The following is a 16192-nucleotide window of genomic DNA, read 5'->3' as shown; positions in this document are numbered from 1 at the left end:
TAGAATGTTGGTCCTTCGAGCCGGATAGCGCAGAGTGCGCTCTTGGATTGGAATTTCTAAGCGCAGCGTGTCTCCGTCCCGTTCGTCACTTTGCTGCACGAAAATGGAACGGTTTTTGATTTAAATTTTTAAACCAAACGGTATCATCGGCAGCGTTCCAGTGCGAGCATCCCCCTTGCTGGATGAAGCTGGCGCGTGTCCAAACAGCAGATAGAGCTGACGGAGCATCAGGAAGAAAACTGGGACGACACTTCCGTGTGCGAAATGTGTGTGTGCGATACATGCGATTGGTATTGATTTTTCTGTCAGGAGTCATTTTTCTTCGCTCGACCTCGACGGCAGTCATGAGATTGTTTTACTTCCGCACTAGTCGGCTTTCGTCGTCTGCAATGTATCTTGCGCGTGCGGACGGGAACGCTGTGGTTGGTGAGGGCCACACTGCCACCCGAAAACGTCAATCGAACGTCGGTTGAAGGTTGAAGGAGCAAATAAATAGACTGATTTACATTTTGATGAGAAAACAGGAAATCGGTTTATTAGCGTGCTGCGGACAGAGAGGGGCAGGGATCGGGGGGCAGGATTGCGTACGTCGTCAGCTGGGCCGGATTGGGATGTTTGTTGGTCAGGATGTGCGTTTCAACCGATATGCGGTACAATATGCAATGACAGTTGGTTTCGCACCGTGAATGATTGATTTTTGCGATTTAATTAATATGATAGTGTCGTTGAGGTGTGGTAGAGCAGAAAAGGGAACATGTGACATGTTGTCTAATGACAGAAAACGATTCATATATAATAATTCTAATGCATCCTGAAAAGCTTTAAAGCTTCAGAAATGAACACAAAATACGCTTTCCATCCTCAACATCAATCCCTTTTTCCCAACTCTTCAGACAGACCTAAATCACACAAACAAGATGTAACGAAAGAATGACAACGATAATGGTTCACCCAATAGCCTCCAATGCTGGCTGCAGTGGACATGAAATTCATTTAACATTCCAAAACCTCCTAGCACAGCCTCCGCTAAATGGTTGGTAGATTTCACAATCACCCCAGCCAGTCTACGGCCTGTTGTCTGGACGTCATGAGTCGTTCTGGTACGTGTTTTAGCGTGGATTGCATTTTGTAGCACTTTACGGCAGCAGCAGCAGCTACAAGCCATTGGGCACCCGTGAATGTTTCAAATGCTTTTGTGGTAGGCAATGTTCGAGCAGACCGATTGTTTTCGTCATGTCCAATTCCACTACCGAATGCTACGAGTCAGGTCCAAAATCGACCTCATGGAGGCCGGCAGAGAAACTCGGGACACGTAATGTCGCATTTTCCCAGCGGCTACGCAACCGGCGCAATGCTCCAACCAGGTCTTGATTCATGCATCCCGGTCCTTCTCCGAAACCTCACCCAGAAGGACAATGAATGCAAAATACAGCATTTTGCACCGCGTCCGAGGATCATGTTGATCATAATAATTTCGTTCAGGCTTTAGGGCAGCTAGCCATCGGGAACGCCATACCGGACGGTCACTGTCGGCTGGCGGGGCAGACATCGTACCGGAAATTAGCCGCTTTATGCGTGCACGCTTCCCAACGCCGGCCGTTGTTTCGGGGAAGGACGGCAGGAGCAGAAGCAGCTCCGGGAGTCGCACAAGCCGTGATAAATAATTGAACTAAATTGGCTCAAAATAGGACACAAACAGCAGCGTTTAAGCATCGGAGCGGAGATGGCACGGCGGGTTTTTGTGCTGCGGAGGATGTGGTGCTGATGCTGCTGCCGTTGTTGCTGCTGATGTAGAAAATTTCCCCCGCTCATTATAATGTCAAACCAGCTACGTAGAAAATTCGAGTGCCTGCGCGATGGCTGCGGACAGTTGTGCAAGGTGCACCGCATTTCGAGTGAGGCTGGTTTGTGTGCTTACAAATTATCCATTGGTCATAATTAGAGCAAAGATGTGTTTAGTGGCAGTTTGGGAAATATTCGGAGCCGAAAACGTGTCACGAGATAGCCTTCAATAGCCTTGTGCGTACATGCAGCAATGAATAATCAGATAGTTCTGTGACTCAGTGCTAGGCGTTCATGTTTGTATCGGTCTGTGTGAATTAACTGCTCGTGTCAGTATAATGAGCAAGAAATAGGGACATGATGGTCGATGCACACAATTCGTGGTTTATTGGTATAACAACTCAACACTTGTGTGATAATTTTGAATTTGAAGAGATCTAGTAAAACTGTGCTTGTTACATACTACTTTTTAAACTTGTTTTATTTGTGCATTTTAATAAGTTTTATTTATTTTTATCTAAAAATTTAGAAAGATAAAGTTCCTGATTGTGTTACGAGGATTACTTACAGTTCCATACGATTTGTTAATGTATAATAAATTATTTAAGTTAATATTCATTAACTAAATGACGGTGGATTACGGCCGTAATTATAATTTTTGATGTTCTAGTATTTGACAGATGCAAGATAGTTCTTGCATTTGTTTGCATGTCTTTATGGCTTAAAAATAACAATTTCGACCGTAACTTAGTCTAAGTTTGGAAAATAGGTCTTAAAGAATATGATGTTCAGAAGTATCTATATTGCACTTAAATTAATCATGCATTAATAAATAACAAAACAAATAAACAAGTCAATTCTGGCAAACTTTCATTCGTATACCAACAACTCTAAAATGTAATACATTTTGAATCTATCATCGCTCACCTTCTAATCCAATTTCGTTCTTTTATCTCGATCTTCCTACCTGCAGGTTCATCATCCACTCACACGAAAACAAAACACAAAATGGCCGACCAAGGTCAAGCACCACCGATAACGTCGGCACCGAAGCGCAGCACCGACCATCCACAGTGCTCCGTCGGGATGCCCGCCACCTTCCAGCAACATCTGCACGGTTCGGAATCGTGCAAAAGCTCGCCCAACGTGCCCCGCCGACACGATCCCGCACACCATCTGCCGCACCATGCGGCCGCCCTGCTGCTGCTCGAAAGCGGCTCGCAAAGCGCCAAATCGTCTCCGCTGCCGAACAGGCGGCTCGACAAGCTGCAGGGCGTGATTCGGGATCAGCGATCGACACCGATCGCTGGTCGGCGCGAGGGAAGCGAGATGGAAGCGTTCGATTCGCCGCTCGTCTCGCGCCGCTTTCTGCAGCAGCAACCGTGCGAGTGTGCCGGTGGATCGGCCGTACCGGCACCGGCCAAGCGTCGGGCCGCGTCCGAGTGTGTGTGCAGCGGTGCGGAGCCACAGGTGATGCGTAAGCGCGTTGATTCGGACTGCGGCAGCACGAGCAGCAGCTGTCTGCGCAAGAACGTAGTGCGTCACAATTTCGGACTTGCCAGCGGTGGTGGTGTAAGTTCATGTGAAAATTCCCCCGTTCCGGTGCGTCGTCAGTTTGGGGCTGCGGTAGGGCAGGCGTATCCTGCCTCCCCAGCCAAAAGTGTGCTCGGTGAGCCGGGAGTGTTTTCGTCGCCTGTGCATCGTCCATACCACCATCATCCGGCTTCAGGTGCAGGGTTTCATGGCCCAGCCGGTGGTAGCCCGGCGAAGAGTGTTTTGGGTGAGCCGGGAGTGTTTTCATCACCGGCACGAAGCATTGTCTGTAGCCCACCTGGTGGTGAGTCGAGAGGTGGTGGTGGTGGTGTTGGTGCCGGTGGGGATGGTATGGAAGATACGGATCAAGGTGTTGGTGTTAGTGGGGCAAGTGATGTGCTCGCAGGTGATCAGACAATCGTGTCCGGCTGGTTGAAGTTTCGCGATAACAAGAAGGTAAGTGAAATTTGTTAGGTTAATTGATGCTGCATCACGTCATTCACGCTTGGGATGTTATTGTCGGGATATTTTGGGGCAATTATATTTATTTGAGCTTCAGCTATGTATAGTTGAACTTACAGAGTTTCTTTAGCCAGCTCAACACAGCAAGCTTCAATTCCAATCCGTAAAATTCCTAGTCAACATTGTCAAATGAATGACCGAGCAACCAATGACAGACCATTCGAGTTGTTATTGTTGAAATTTTACGGGGTCGAATTGTTCGTTTCCGATGTTGAGCTAGCTAGAGCATCCTTGTAAGTATTTGCGTCAAACTGTTACATTTTTTGTAGGAGAATCAATGGTTCCAAGATAAAGCTGCTCCGGATTCTTATAACTCAAGGACCTCGGTTGTTGAGGATTTTCCTGTTCCATAAATGAGGTTATCCTTCTGAGAGATTTTTACTTGTATGCAATGTTTGCTCTAAAACCTGAATAAATAATGGGATATACATTTTGATTACTATATCGTTCTTCAAAGGGATCTGATGATTATCAAGAATTCAGTGTATTTACTTTTTATACAATTGTCAACTTCTAGGAAGTATTAAACGAATATGCCACATGGTCAATGATGAAGAAAATGATGTTTTTGTTAAAATATTTAGTGGAGTGATTATTACTTTCATCAGCTACAATCAAACATAAGGATGTTTAGGTTTTATTCACTTACGATCACTAGATTTACCGAAAATTTAAAAATTCGTTTCGAAAACAAGTTTTTTTTTAATAAATAAAAATCTAATCTAGTTTAAATATGTTATCATAGATGATTAAATACTCATTGATTCTTCATCAGAAACATATTCTCGAATAGATTTCTCGAACAAAGATTTGATGTTCAACTGGATTCAACTTTTACGAAGAATAGTGAAACAAGTACAAACATCTTATCAAAGTTGTATTATAACTTATTCTAGGATGTGTTAAAAATTTGCTTAACATGGCTCAAAGCGCGTTTAAAAAGAACTCGTCCCTATTCCCAAGATCTGAGAGCCAAGTGCTAAAAATGTGCAGACTTTTCAAATCCATCCCTGTCACCGTCCGCCCATTGCTCGTTTTAAAAAGAAGCAATTTGGAATTAACATCGCTGGTGCTAAATCCAGTGACAACAGTCGCTTTCAATGTCAATGTTTCCGTCCTTTTCAATGCCTTCGGTAGGTGGCCAAAAACAAACAACCTTACCGGCATTACCATCTGAGAAACGTGCTACTTACACACACTCGTGGCAGTGTGTGTGTCCCAACGGCTTCCCCAATCTAATCGTGATAATCCTCCCGGAAAGCTTATACCCGTCAAGCCGGAGGATCCACTGTATGGCAGGTTCCGTGGAAAGCGCGCAATGCGCCGTGGCGCTTTTTGGAAAATGCTTTTGTTTGGAGTACCGTTCATTAGAGCTAATCCTCGCGCCGTCTCTACCGTCCTGGTGAGTTCTTCCGATTTCGTTGGCGTTTTAATGAGCTTAGCAAATCAAGGCGCACGATTTGCAGGGTGATGACAGACGCGAGTACAAGGGTCGGATGGCTAGGAGTGAGCCTATAATTGCCCGCGAAATGAATTCGTTTGTCAGATCGGGAAGAGGTATTAGTGGGATTTTGTTGATTTTTTGAGCGAGGGTTAACAAAAAGGAAATCATCAAATAGAAATGTTTCTTAATGATTTTTATTTGAATTGACGTTTTTCTGTTCTACGCACCAAGCTGTACCACCAACCTCTTATACTGTCAGATAGAAGTATCACTTTTATCTTTTGCAAACCAAACATGGCGTCAGGTTTGGCTTTTCAATGAAAATTTTCACCAATGCTTTTTGCTCCCCTTTTTGCTGTGGAATAAAAAGGTACAGCAAGGCGAAGGTAAAGAAAAGAATCTCCCATTCAATGCCAGCCTCGGAAAGCGTCGGTATGTTGCTTATCCTCTCGAAACTCCGTTCTCGGTGAGGAATGTTGCTGAAGATGGAGGTTGGAAGTTTGTAGGATCCTCCACCCAGAACATTCCGCTCATGCCGTGATGAGTACTTGACATTTCCTCCAGAACCAGACACCAGAGAGTGGTGGTAGCGCTAGACTTCTTTTTGCTTCAGCTTCCGTCCCAGTCCCCGGCACCTTTGCTGGGGTGCCTTTTTTCATGCCATTGCTGCTAGGAGCGGGAAAGAAAAATTAATCCAATCTAAATGATAAAGTCAGGAATCGGAGCGTTACGAGAAATTTGCGGATCAAAAACGGCAAAGGTGTGGTGGAGAAGGTTGTTTCGGTTTCGGTGATTAATTATTTTGGTTGACTTTTGCGTTTTCATTACGCCGCAACTGACTGCCGGGGGAGGATGCCGTGGGAAGATGCGCAAGAACGATGGAATGATTTGGAGTTGTAGGGCTTTTTTTGTTGCTTCCCTTCTTTCGCTCCCTCTCACTCGTATCTTTCACTTGTGGAGAGATAGAACGCACTCACAAAAAATACACAACTGTAGCTTCGTTGTATCCGGGGAGCTCATTGTTTGGCGAAGCCTGATAAGTGGAAGCGGTGTACACTCACAATACACACACAAAAAAAAAACTTTCCCCCAAACAGATGGCTCTAGCGTACGACGGTCCTGGCAAGAAGGTTGAATTTTACGCTAAAATTCTTCAAATTACTTCAGTGTGTGGAAACGGCAGAAGGGACAGGAGCAAAAAAAGAAGTGAACACACTTTGGATGGGAAAAGAAAGAAGTCCTAACGATGCCTTATCCGCATCATGTCCAACGACGTGACGCGTTGGACGATGGAGCCCGGTGATGGAGCTGAAAATAATTTGATGAAGAAGAATATGTTCGAACTGTCAACACGGAACAAAGCAGTCGTGCAGCGAGGAAGATAAGAGAAGGTTCCTCCTACACACGGTACGGATGGAGGGAGGGGTGCTTGTCGCTTGATGGTTGAATGTAGGTTAGCTAATGAATTTTCACGACAAAGTTGTGTCAGTTAGACCTCTATGAAGGGAATGTCTTTAATTAGGGTTTTTTTCTGAACCGTTTTTAGCTTGTGAACCGACAAAGAGCGAAGCCAAGTTGTTGCCTAAATCATGTATTCGATAGTTTGTTCCTGTGGGCAGTACACTACAGTGGCTGTTTCTTAAACAGATGTTTGAAAACTACTTATTGGACTTTGATTGTATTTATTTTTTTATGAATTAGACATAAAGTATACAATATGTAGTATAAAATGGCTTTAAGTTTCTTATTTCATGGTTTTCCATAAATGGGGGCCTTCACGATTCTAGTTAGTTTTTTGTATGGAGTTTGACAGTTGGAGACTGAAAACATGTAAACACTCCATACAAAATCACACACAAAACTAGCCTGCGATTTTCAGTCTAGATTATTCAAGCCACAAAGCTAGAATTAGATTCGAGTACCTGCTCGAAAACACGGTGTTGTTTACTTGTATCCCAAGGTGCATTTAAGAGAACACGTAGTGGAAACTAGAATCAAAATGTATGTAGTCCAGGTGATCTCATAGCATTTTTTATAACCAATTTTGAACATTACTTTTTGACAGAAACTTTTGCTCCAACGAGCTTTCTGGAGGCTTGAGGAATACTCAAAACACTCTTAAAATTTTTATTCAGTAGCAGAAGCGATAAAAATCAGCCTTCTAAATTCATACACCTTGGGATAAGCCCACCTGTATATTATACCCACTATGATAGCTGCTAGACTGCGTATAGAATAATTTGCTAGAAACTGCTATACAATGCAAACAGCTGATAGGCTGAAATTTCAGCCTACGAACTTAAAACGGAAAGGGCCCCAATTTTAGTTCTTCCCCAATGTCGTTTTGGATTTGTCCCGCGATGTATTGCTCATTTCTGAATGTTTCATCTGATATAGTTTACAATGTTTTACAGTTCTTCAATTCTTTTTGCCGATTTGAATGTTGAAAAATGGCTTAAGCTTTTTGTTATCATTGTTCATTTTGAAGCAAGGTGAGCAAGGTTCATTAGCAAGGGTTGACATCATCTCTATGTAAGCTCTAGTATCACATTACCCCTAGTGATCTTACTAAAAGCACATCAAAAGCATATGTTTTCGAGCACACCACGTGCGATCTGGTGGGTTAAACAGCAAACACACACACCAACCATTGGCCCGAGATCATATCTTTTCCATTAAAAACAGCTAAAAGCGTTCGTTAGCACCAGTTAATAAAATTATACTGCATGCAATAGAATAGCAAACTAACTGTGCTGTGGAAGAGTTGCGAGATGCGGCAGTACCTGTGCCTCGCAAGAGAAATCTAATAGTCACTTTGGTCATCGTCATACGAACGCTTGGAATGTGAATTCCACCCAACACACACACGCACACACACACTCAGTAAAGCTTTCAGCAGTCACACAAAATCTCTATCCGTACGTACGGCCAAACGCACTGCACTTCGATGCATCTGACCGCTTTCGGAAAGGGAAAACAAAATTTTGCCTGAGGATATTTTTACAGCTGCAGTTTTCTACCCCACCCATCTCCCTCCAACTCCCAGTGATTCCCTATGACCCGTTACCTTTAGTCGAACAGCTGGTGAGCAGAAAGTTGGTGAAATTAGTGTAAAACAAACAGTCCGTCCCAGAAGGGATGAAGCAGGTTTGCTTCGCTCGTGCTCTGGGTCTGTTTATTCGCATGCCTGGTGGGATCGGTCTCGCACTCCGTGACCGGTTGGTAGTCGGTGTGGGTCAGGTCGTTTAATTTTATTTGACTTTTCAGCCAACCTCCGGAGCAAGGACTTGGGTACGTAACATACAAAACCAAACGGGTGCTTTTCTCCTTCTTGTTGTTGTTGTTGTTGTTGCTGTTGCTGAGAGTCGTCCTTTGAGTCCATGAGCGGAGTTGCCGGTGCGCCTTATCGTTCGGGGCCAAACCTCAAGAAGCGCCGGTGACTGTTTAGACATTCCAGTCATGTCCGGAGCTACAACCAGCCAGACTGGGCGAATCCAGCAGTAGCAGCAGCAGCAGCGGTCTGGGAGTTTTGTGCTGGGAATTTCGCCGTTCTACCTCCAGACGGTCATTTTCGATGAGCCGGATTCAATTGGTCCCTTGCGTGATGCATCGGGATGCACTTTCCTCCGACCGGTTCTGGTACCGTATCCACCACCTGGTATTGCAGGCTCTGGAAGCTCTTTGGTTGCTTGCTGGCTCAAAAAAAGAAAGAAAACGTGTTGGAAAAGTTTGCATCTGTGACCACGATAAGGTGGTTCGATTGTGAGGTTTTTTGCCCTCCGTGTGCATGGAGAGGATTAGTGGAGCAAATGCAGCGGGAATTTTGGGGAAGAAAAAGTTGGGCAGACGCGCTGCAGTGCGCTGCAGTCGATATGCAGAAGTTATGCTTTCTTGGAAAATGAAGGTTTGTTTTTTTAAGAAAGAAAGAAGAAAAAAAGCGAAAAAAAGAAGCTATTCCAACGAAAGCAAAGAGTCAATCCGAATGGAAAACATAACCTCAAACGATCGAATTCCATTTCATTTCTTACATTACCCGATCGGGCGGTTCAGATGCCGCAAGAACCGTGGTCTTCCTGGCGTGCTGTAGCCTTCGCAGTTGTCAGTTTATTTATTCATTTGATGTGCAGTAAGTAGATGTATTACGACCGTAGCTTACGAGACGGGTCCAGACTGTTTTCTTTCCATTCTGGAAGTTCTTCGGAAAGATGAAAACGTAAAGCATGTGAGCTTTAAAAAGAACGATCGTCCGTGTTCTTTTGCTTTGAAGCAGGGTGGAGTGCCTTATTCTATTGATTTTCTCTGTGGCGCACGAGCCTTTCTTTTTACGATGTGTGTGTGTGTGTGTGTGTGTGTGTGTCTCTGCAAACATGTTGCAAATGCTGCTGGGTAAGGGGAGGCTCTTTACACAGCGCCAACGGGAATGGAGCGCAAAAACGTGTACATAATCACATATGCAAACGTATGAATAACTTCAAACGGTGACAAGGCGTGTAGTGCGGCCCGGGGAAGTGCGAAGGGGATTCGACCCCCTTTTTTTCCTGCCCGTTGCTACGCTCTGTTTGATGCTCAGCCGTAACTCGGACGACTTTTGCAACTTTTTAGCGCTCGGACGAGCCTTGCAAGCAATACCTTTTCGCTTTGGCACGAGGTGAAAGGCGACGTTGGTAAACACATATTAGCGTAATCAGATCCTCACGAGTGCCTGTGCACATACGCACACACAAACGCCTTCACACGAGCGACGTGCTTTTGGCCTTAGTTCAACTTTTTCTCCGTGTGTTTGCTGGCCCAAGACGAACGCGTGATGATCACGTTTTGCTTGGAGGCGCTTAAGCGTGGCTTTTCAAAATGGATTTATTTTCGGAAAATGCTCGGATTACATCTGCGCTTGGGTGGGGTGCAGTTTTTATTTCCATGCCCGCACTCCTACGACCGTGTCGTTGTGGAAGAATAATTTGTAAAACTTTATCAACGGTTTGAGTAATACACTGGCAGGCTTGGGTGGGTGAGTAAGAAATATAAGGCTCGTTAAGGCTAAAGACCTAAGGGCGGAGAAAGATGAGTGAGTTAAGCCGAACATACATGGGCTACAGCGACAGGACACGCGGCATTGGAAGCTTCCTAAAAGTATCAATTTGCTTAAAATGCAAGCGACGTACGCGAAAGCAATCACTAACCCCAACCGTGGACGTGGACCTATTCTCGAGCAGAACGATTTCTTTAGATCTTTTTTCGCGTCCGGACAACAGCAACAGGAAGGCAAAACGTCTACGAATACGGTTTGCAGTGGAGCTAGAAGGGCAAACTCAACTGAAGCAAATCCTTGTTCGGTTCATTCCAGGCAGTTCCATTAGTTTTTATTTTCCACGACCTGTACACAAAACCGGTATTGAGCTTACCCGCACGCAGTATTTATGTGGGCATAATAGCCGTAGCCATTCCGAAATTCACGTTTTCCGGTTGCTAACCTGGTGGGGCTGAGAGTTTTTGTTGTTGTTATTATAGCCCGTTGATTTCCTACCGATAAAATGGGCTGTCCCGCGCATACCTAGTTGTGGAGTCTTCTGGTTGCTGGCTTTCTTTTAACGCCAGTTAACCCGTTCGGGAAGCAGGATGCCATGTACTGCAGGACCGGATGAACGATGTAGGTTGAAAGCGAACGAAAGCTATCATCGGATTACCATGATGAAATCCGAGCTTAGCCATCACTTTCAGATTACATTCCGTGCGCTGGGGGTTGTGCCGTACGTGTTTGTTTTCCCCCATTCCTAAGGCACTTTATTTCCCGTGAGCTTTTCATCCATTCAAGAGGATTTTGTTTTCTACCGTTTACGGCTTTCATTGGAGCTTTGGAGAATGGAGCAGCGCACAGTTAAGGGTTTGTTTTCTATTTAGGAAAAATGTGCGAACCGTTTTGTTTCTGAAAAAGAAATTCTTTCATATTTACTAGCAAATAGACGCCTAAATGTAGGCAATACTGTAATCATTGGTTTCCTTTCAACAGGAATTGATGTTGTCATGCTCCACCTTTTACATTCGATTGATGAACAATGCTGACAAAAGTATTTTTCATCAAAACTCATCATTCGAATAAAATGTCTCTGGTAATCCGCCCGATGCGACATCATTTATCATGCTGGAATGCTTCGATTCCCGCTGCAAGCCCATTAGACATCGCATCGTTTGTCTGTTGGGTGCTGCGGCAGTGTGCTAGCATTCGTCCATCGCCATCACCGTCGCGAATGCACGCAAGTAACCCCCGGCACGGTGTACACATTCTTCATCACCTTGGCCATCACCTTTCACACGCAGCAAATCGCAATCGCCTGCAGCACTCTCACCGAACGCATGCAGAAATGCAAATCAAATTAATTCATCCACAAAGAATTTACATCGTCCGCAGCGCGGGCGCGTTCCCGTAGCTGGTGGTGGTTGCTCTGTTTGCTGGCGCAACCGGGAAATCGAATCCAGGCGTTCGTTGCGTTTCCAATCATCATGGTTCGCATTCGATCGAGCCCTGGAGACAGTTTGGATCGCATCTCATTCGCTCTTTGTACGAGGTAAAGGAAGCGGTGCGTATAGGCTTCAGTCTGGTGTGTAATCCGTTGTCCTCGGGGAGACCCCGTGGGAGTAGTAATCAGAAATGCATTAGAACATTCCGATCACGACCCGGGACCGGTGCTGGCGTTGAAAACATCTCATCGCACCAATAGTCACGAAGTGGGAGAAGTGGTGGCGCGATAAAACCGAGTGCTATAGCTGACAGGTACTGGGAATACGAAACGAGACGAGATTGAAAGCATCCCTGAAGGAATACGGGGTTTGTAATGCTAGGTGGGTAGCATCGAGTGCTACATCGAGGGGATAATTTACTCTGCTGTCAAAATCGAGCAAATCAATAGCCTACATCTTTGATTTAATTTATTACAAGAACTGTGGATGTTGTGTTAAATTTCTACAAGTCATTAGGTCATTAGGTTCGATGAAAGGTGGTTTAACTTTTTTGTATTTTTTATACGAATGCAAACAACATAAATAACTTCACCGAATAAAAAATGTCATTGCATTATTTAAAAATTACGGTGTTAACAAGGGTAATTTTCTTATTCCTGTCCAGATATAGGTCAAGACATTTCTGGTTTGCATAGATTGGGAGGAAATTTGGTACATCTGTTATTACATTAAAATTGAATTTTTACTCAAAGAGCTAAAAGAATATAAACAAAACAAATTATTAGCTAGCAGCTTTTCTAAACTATATGGCTGTAACCCACTATTATCCTACCTTCTATTCTAAGTATTCAGAAACAGCTGTATTTGATTTTGGAAAAGCTAATAATTGAAGATAGTTTGTCTTAATTTTAATATCATTTTTTTTGTTTGGTACTCTGGATATGTTTTGTTTTCTATTTGAATCATATTGGAATGATAAGCAATTTGTGAAAAAGAATTCTCTTCGACAAAACGTCAAGGTGTGCAATGCTATTTTAAAATTTAAAACATATCTAAAAGTTATTAATAACAGCAATGGGCTAGAAAGCATGTAATAAAAAAGGTAATTTTAAAAATAACGAAATTTAACAAATAAAAGCCAAAAACCAATTTTGAAGGACATAAAACCGATGGTAACAGTATAACTCAAAATTGGTTAAACAAAATGCTTGTAACATGGATACTGAAATGCTGTATCACAGTGCTGTATCCACCTCCATTGACTAGACTTATGACGTCCTAACCCAACATGGCGTACCGTCGGCGTTGAGCTGGAATATCATTATTGCGTCTAAATTACACATTACGTGCTTACGATTTACTTTGCGATCCGGGTCAATTTACCTCGCCAACCGAGTGTCGATATCGTCCGCCGGCTGAACTTCAACACATAGCGCCCGGGTCTGGTGCAATCGATTGCCACTGCAACCATTATAAATGCATTGTGGGTGCATTATCACTACCAGCCCTCCCTGAGCTCTCTACTCATGGAGGTTGGTGTAAACCTCAACCACGAAGCTGATGCACCAACGTCCATGCTGGTGAGGGATGATGGCGATGATTGTGATGATGATGATGATGTTATAGAAGAGAACAGACGCACCCACTCACACACACACACACACACCTACGGTGGTTGCGGTAGCCGGTAGAATGGTAATAAAGCGACTAAACTGTACGTGCAGTCAGGTGGAAAATGAAAGTCAACGTCGCAACCTGCATGCGGCTGCAACTGGCACCGCAAAACTGGACGGAAATGTAATTTATTCTCCGATATATTTTCTCAGCAAATTGGAAAATGATAATAATAAAATTCCCGTACCTTGCCCGTGTGGCTGGACAAGGGTCCTTTGCGGCAAATGCGTCCGCTGGCGTCGTGTGGCGGAAGGTGAGCAGGCTGGAATGTTTTTGCTCATGCTCCATGAAGGGGGTTTTTGCAAAAGGAGCTCAAACGTGAAGGAAGGTTTAATTGTGATTCTTCAAGCACTTCAAGGATATCACTCATACCTGGGCAAATGTGAACGCACCAGGGCAAGAAGCCAGTTACCAACACACAAGCAGCCGTTTTGCCGAGTTAATAATTACAAGTCGTTGGTACGCTGGTAAGGTTCACCATTCCTTTAGCTCCATTACCCGTCGTTTAGCAACAAAAAAAGTTATGGAAATAATTACTTGAAACGAACCTTGAATCATGCCCAGTAAACGCCCCCCCCCCTCCCCCCAATTTGCATGACATTGGCAAACGGTCGCATTTGAATGTCAAAGCAAATGAACGTTCCGGTCTGCTCGGTTTGATTACCGGTGCTGCTGCCTGCAAGACGCTTTTGCGCCCATTGATTGAAATCGTGTCCGGCTTATCCGGTCGTGCCGACGCTGTACCGCTGTAAGCTGGTCTTATAAATAAAGATTTGCTTGATTGATATGCAAATGGGTTCCGTGTAGCACTCCTGTTCCACAGATTACAAATTGATCTGTGCAAAGCAAATGATGATGAATGGCAGTGGCAGCGTCTGGGAGGCCTACGCACTGCACAGTACTACACGAAGAAAGTAATATCAAAAGTGTCTACAGCTACAGGTACGAATAGGGCGTTCGTGTTCGTTAAGGCTTGGTAGCTTCATTAGGCAGCGTGGTAGGATCGATTGGTTTTTTTGTGAGGAATAAATCTAAGCATAGACGAAAGCGCACGAAATTGAAATTCGTAATCAGAAAGCTACAGAATCTGTTTGAGCGTTGTTAGTTAGGTTTTTGATGAGCTTTTAATGTTTTTAAAAGCAATGATGAGTTGCTTATGTTCAATGATGCATTAGTCTTATTGGATTTTATAATTTTTGTCTTTATTTTTAACTTTTTTTATTATTTTGAATGAATATTTTAATTGTTAATGAGTTGCAAGTAGATATCGACAATTAAGATTGGTTTTTTTTTGTAAACAATAGCATCAACAAGATACGGATCTAATAAAAATGTGTCAAACGATTTATCATTCGAGGAGTTATTTTAAACGAAGCGCAAAAAGACCCTCAGGAAGAATTTTACATAATTTATTTCCGTGATAAACCTGAAACCACTTTTACGTGTTGATGATTTATGAAACATCTTCAAACGAACCTCATCCTCATCTTCATCGCTGAAATCATATTAACCGCCGATAATTGGACAATAACATGTTTGATCGCTTGCGCCTGTGACATCGCTCGCCTGATAAGCCGTGGCAAGTTGCAAGACGGAAAATTAACACCCCGCCCTGGCTGACTGGCTGGTCCGCCGGTCGCACCGAGTCGGTCGATTCCTGTTTCACATCAATCTTCTCACTTTATCGGCCAAAGTTCGTCACCGTCATAAAACCGCCAACTTTATGAGACATGCCCAACCCACTTCCCTGTCCCGTGCAAAAGCGTTCCTGTGGTCGCGTTGAGGAACCAAACGAAAAAAAAGAACGGGGGAAAAGTTCTTTTTCAGACTGGAGATCAAACAGCACAGGGGAGAGGGGGGAAGCGAATGGGACAAAAGAATAAATTACAAGGATCATTAAGCAAAACTCAGCTGGTGGACCGAATGGCTATGACCGTTTGCGCTGGTTTTTGAAATGTACCAGTTTCTTAAGCTCAGTGTGTTTTTTTTTTCTTCCCTCACCCACTGCTGCCCGCAGGAAGCAGGCACAGTTTCGGGAAGGGCAAAAGTTTTCCGTAAGTCCATGCTCGTGCGAAGAAAATCCCGCACCCGAGCGCAAAACGAAAAACGCAGCCTGTAATGAAACGGAAAGACTTCATTAAGCTATTTATTGTACGATTTAATGTGCGGAGCACGGCACTTAAATGGCGACCCCGCAGAAGGAATCGTTTCGCGCTTCTTGGGTGTGTGTTTTTTTTAGAGTGCGCTGGTCCTTATTCCGAAGGTATTCATTACCAGCGCTCCTCCATTTTTAGTGAGCGAAACACACACACACCCATACACCTGCTCCCTGTGCTCCCTTTCAACCAGCTGTAGTGGCGCTTTACGAGAAGCTTGAGCCATATTTTACAGCCTCGCTGCCGGCAGCTGGACTGGGTGGTACGCCAAAATTATCGCCCCCCCCCAATTTTGATACTGGCTGGCAAGCGAGTGTGCTTAAGCGGTGGCGAGAGGCCTTTTGCGACAGTTATGCCCGCTCATTTGGCAGCATTTATATTCGTTGTTAATTTTCTCATTTTACATGAATTAATTAGCGGTCGTTAAGTTTCGCACCGGTGAGCGGAGCCAATGGTGAGGAGCGGGAGTTTTAGAGAAAAAAAACTACCCGTTCTTTTCTAAGCAAAGGAAGTAAATGTTTTACTTTTCTTTTTCAAGAAAGAAGATACAAGAACGTCTTCCATTCATTTGCGTTACACGGCGCAAGAATTACTTTTGTTAGATGGGAGCCTTTGGGAAGAAGAATGA

General features: G+C 44.1%; 1 protein-coding gene across 1 annotated transcript in view; it reads left to right on the top strand.

Moving 5' to 3' along the window:
• The window catches only part of LOC120955139 (uncharacterized), a 438811-nt gene that overhangs the window by 28779 nt on the left and 393840 nt on the right, over nt 1-16192 (top strand). The window contains exon 3 of the mRNA XM_040375674.2: nt 2756-3771. Coding sequence (XP_040231608.2) covers nt 2791-3771 — 981 coding nt within the window. The 5' untranslated portion in view covers nt 2756-2790. The remainder of the gene's footprint in view (nt 1-2755; nt 3772-16192) is intronic.

Source organism: Anopheles coluzzii, chromosome 3 (genome assembly GCF_943734685.1).
Source record: "Anopheles coluzzii chromosome 3, AcolN3, whole genome shotgun sequence".
Lineage (NCBI taxonomy): Eukaryota > Metazoa > Arthropoda > Insecta > Diptera > Culicidae > Anopheles > Anopheles coluzzii.
Note: the sequence above shows the minus strand (reverse complement) of the source record. Positions and strands in the feature narration are given on the sequence as shown.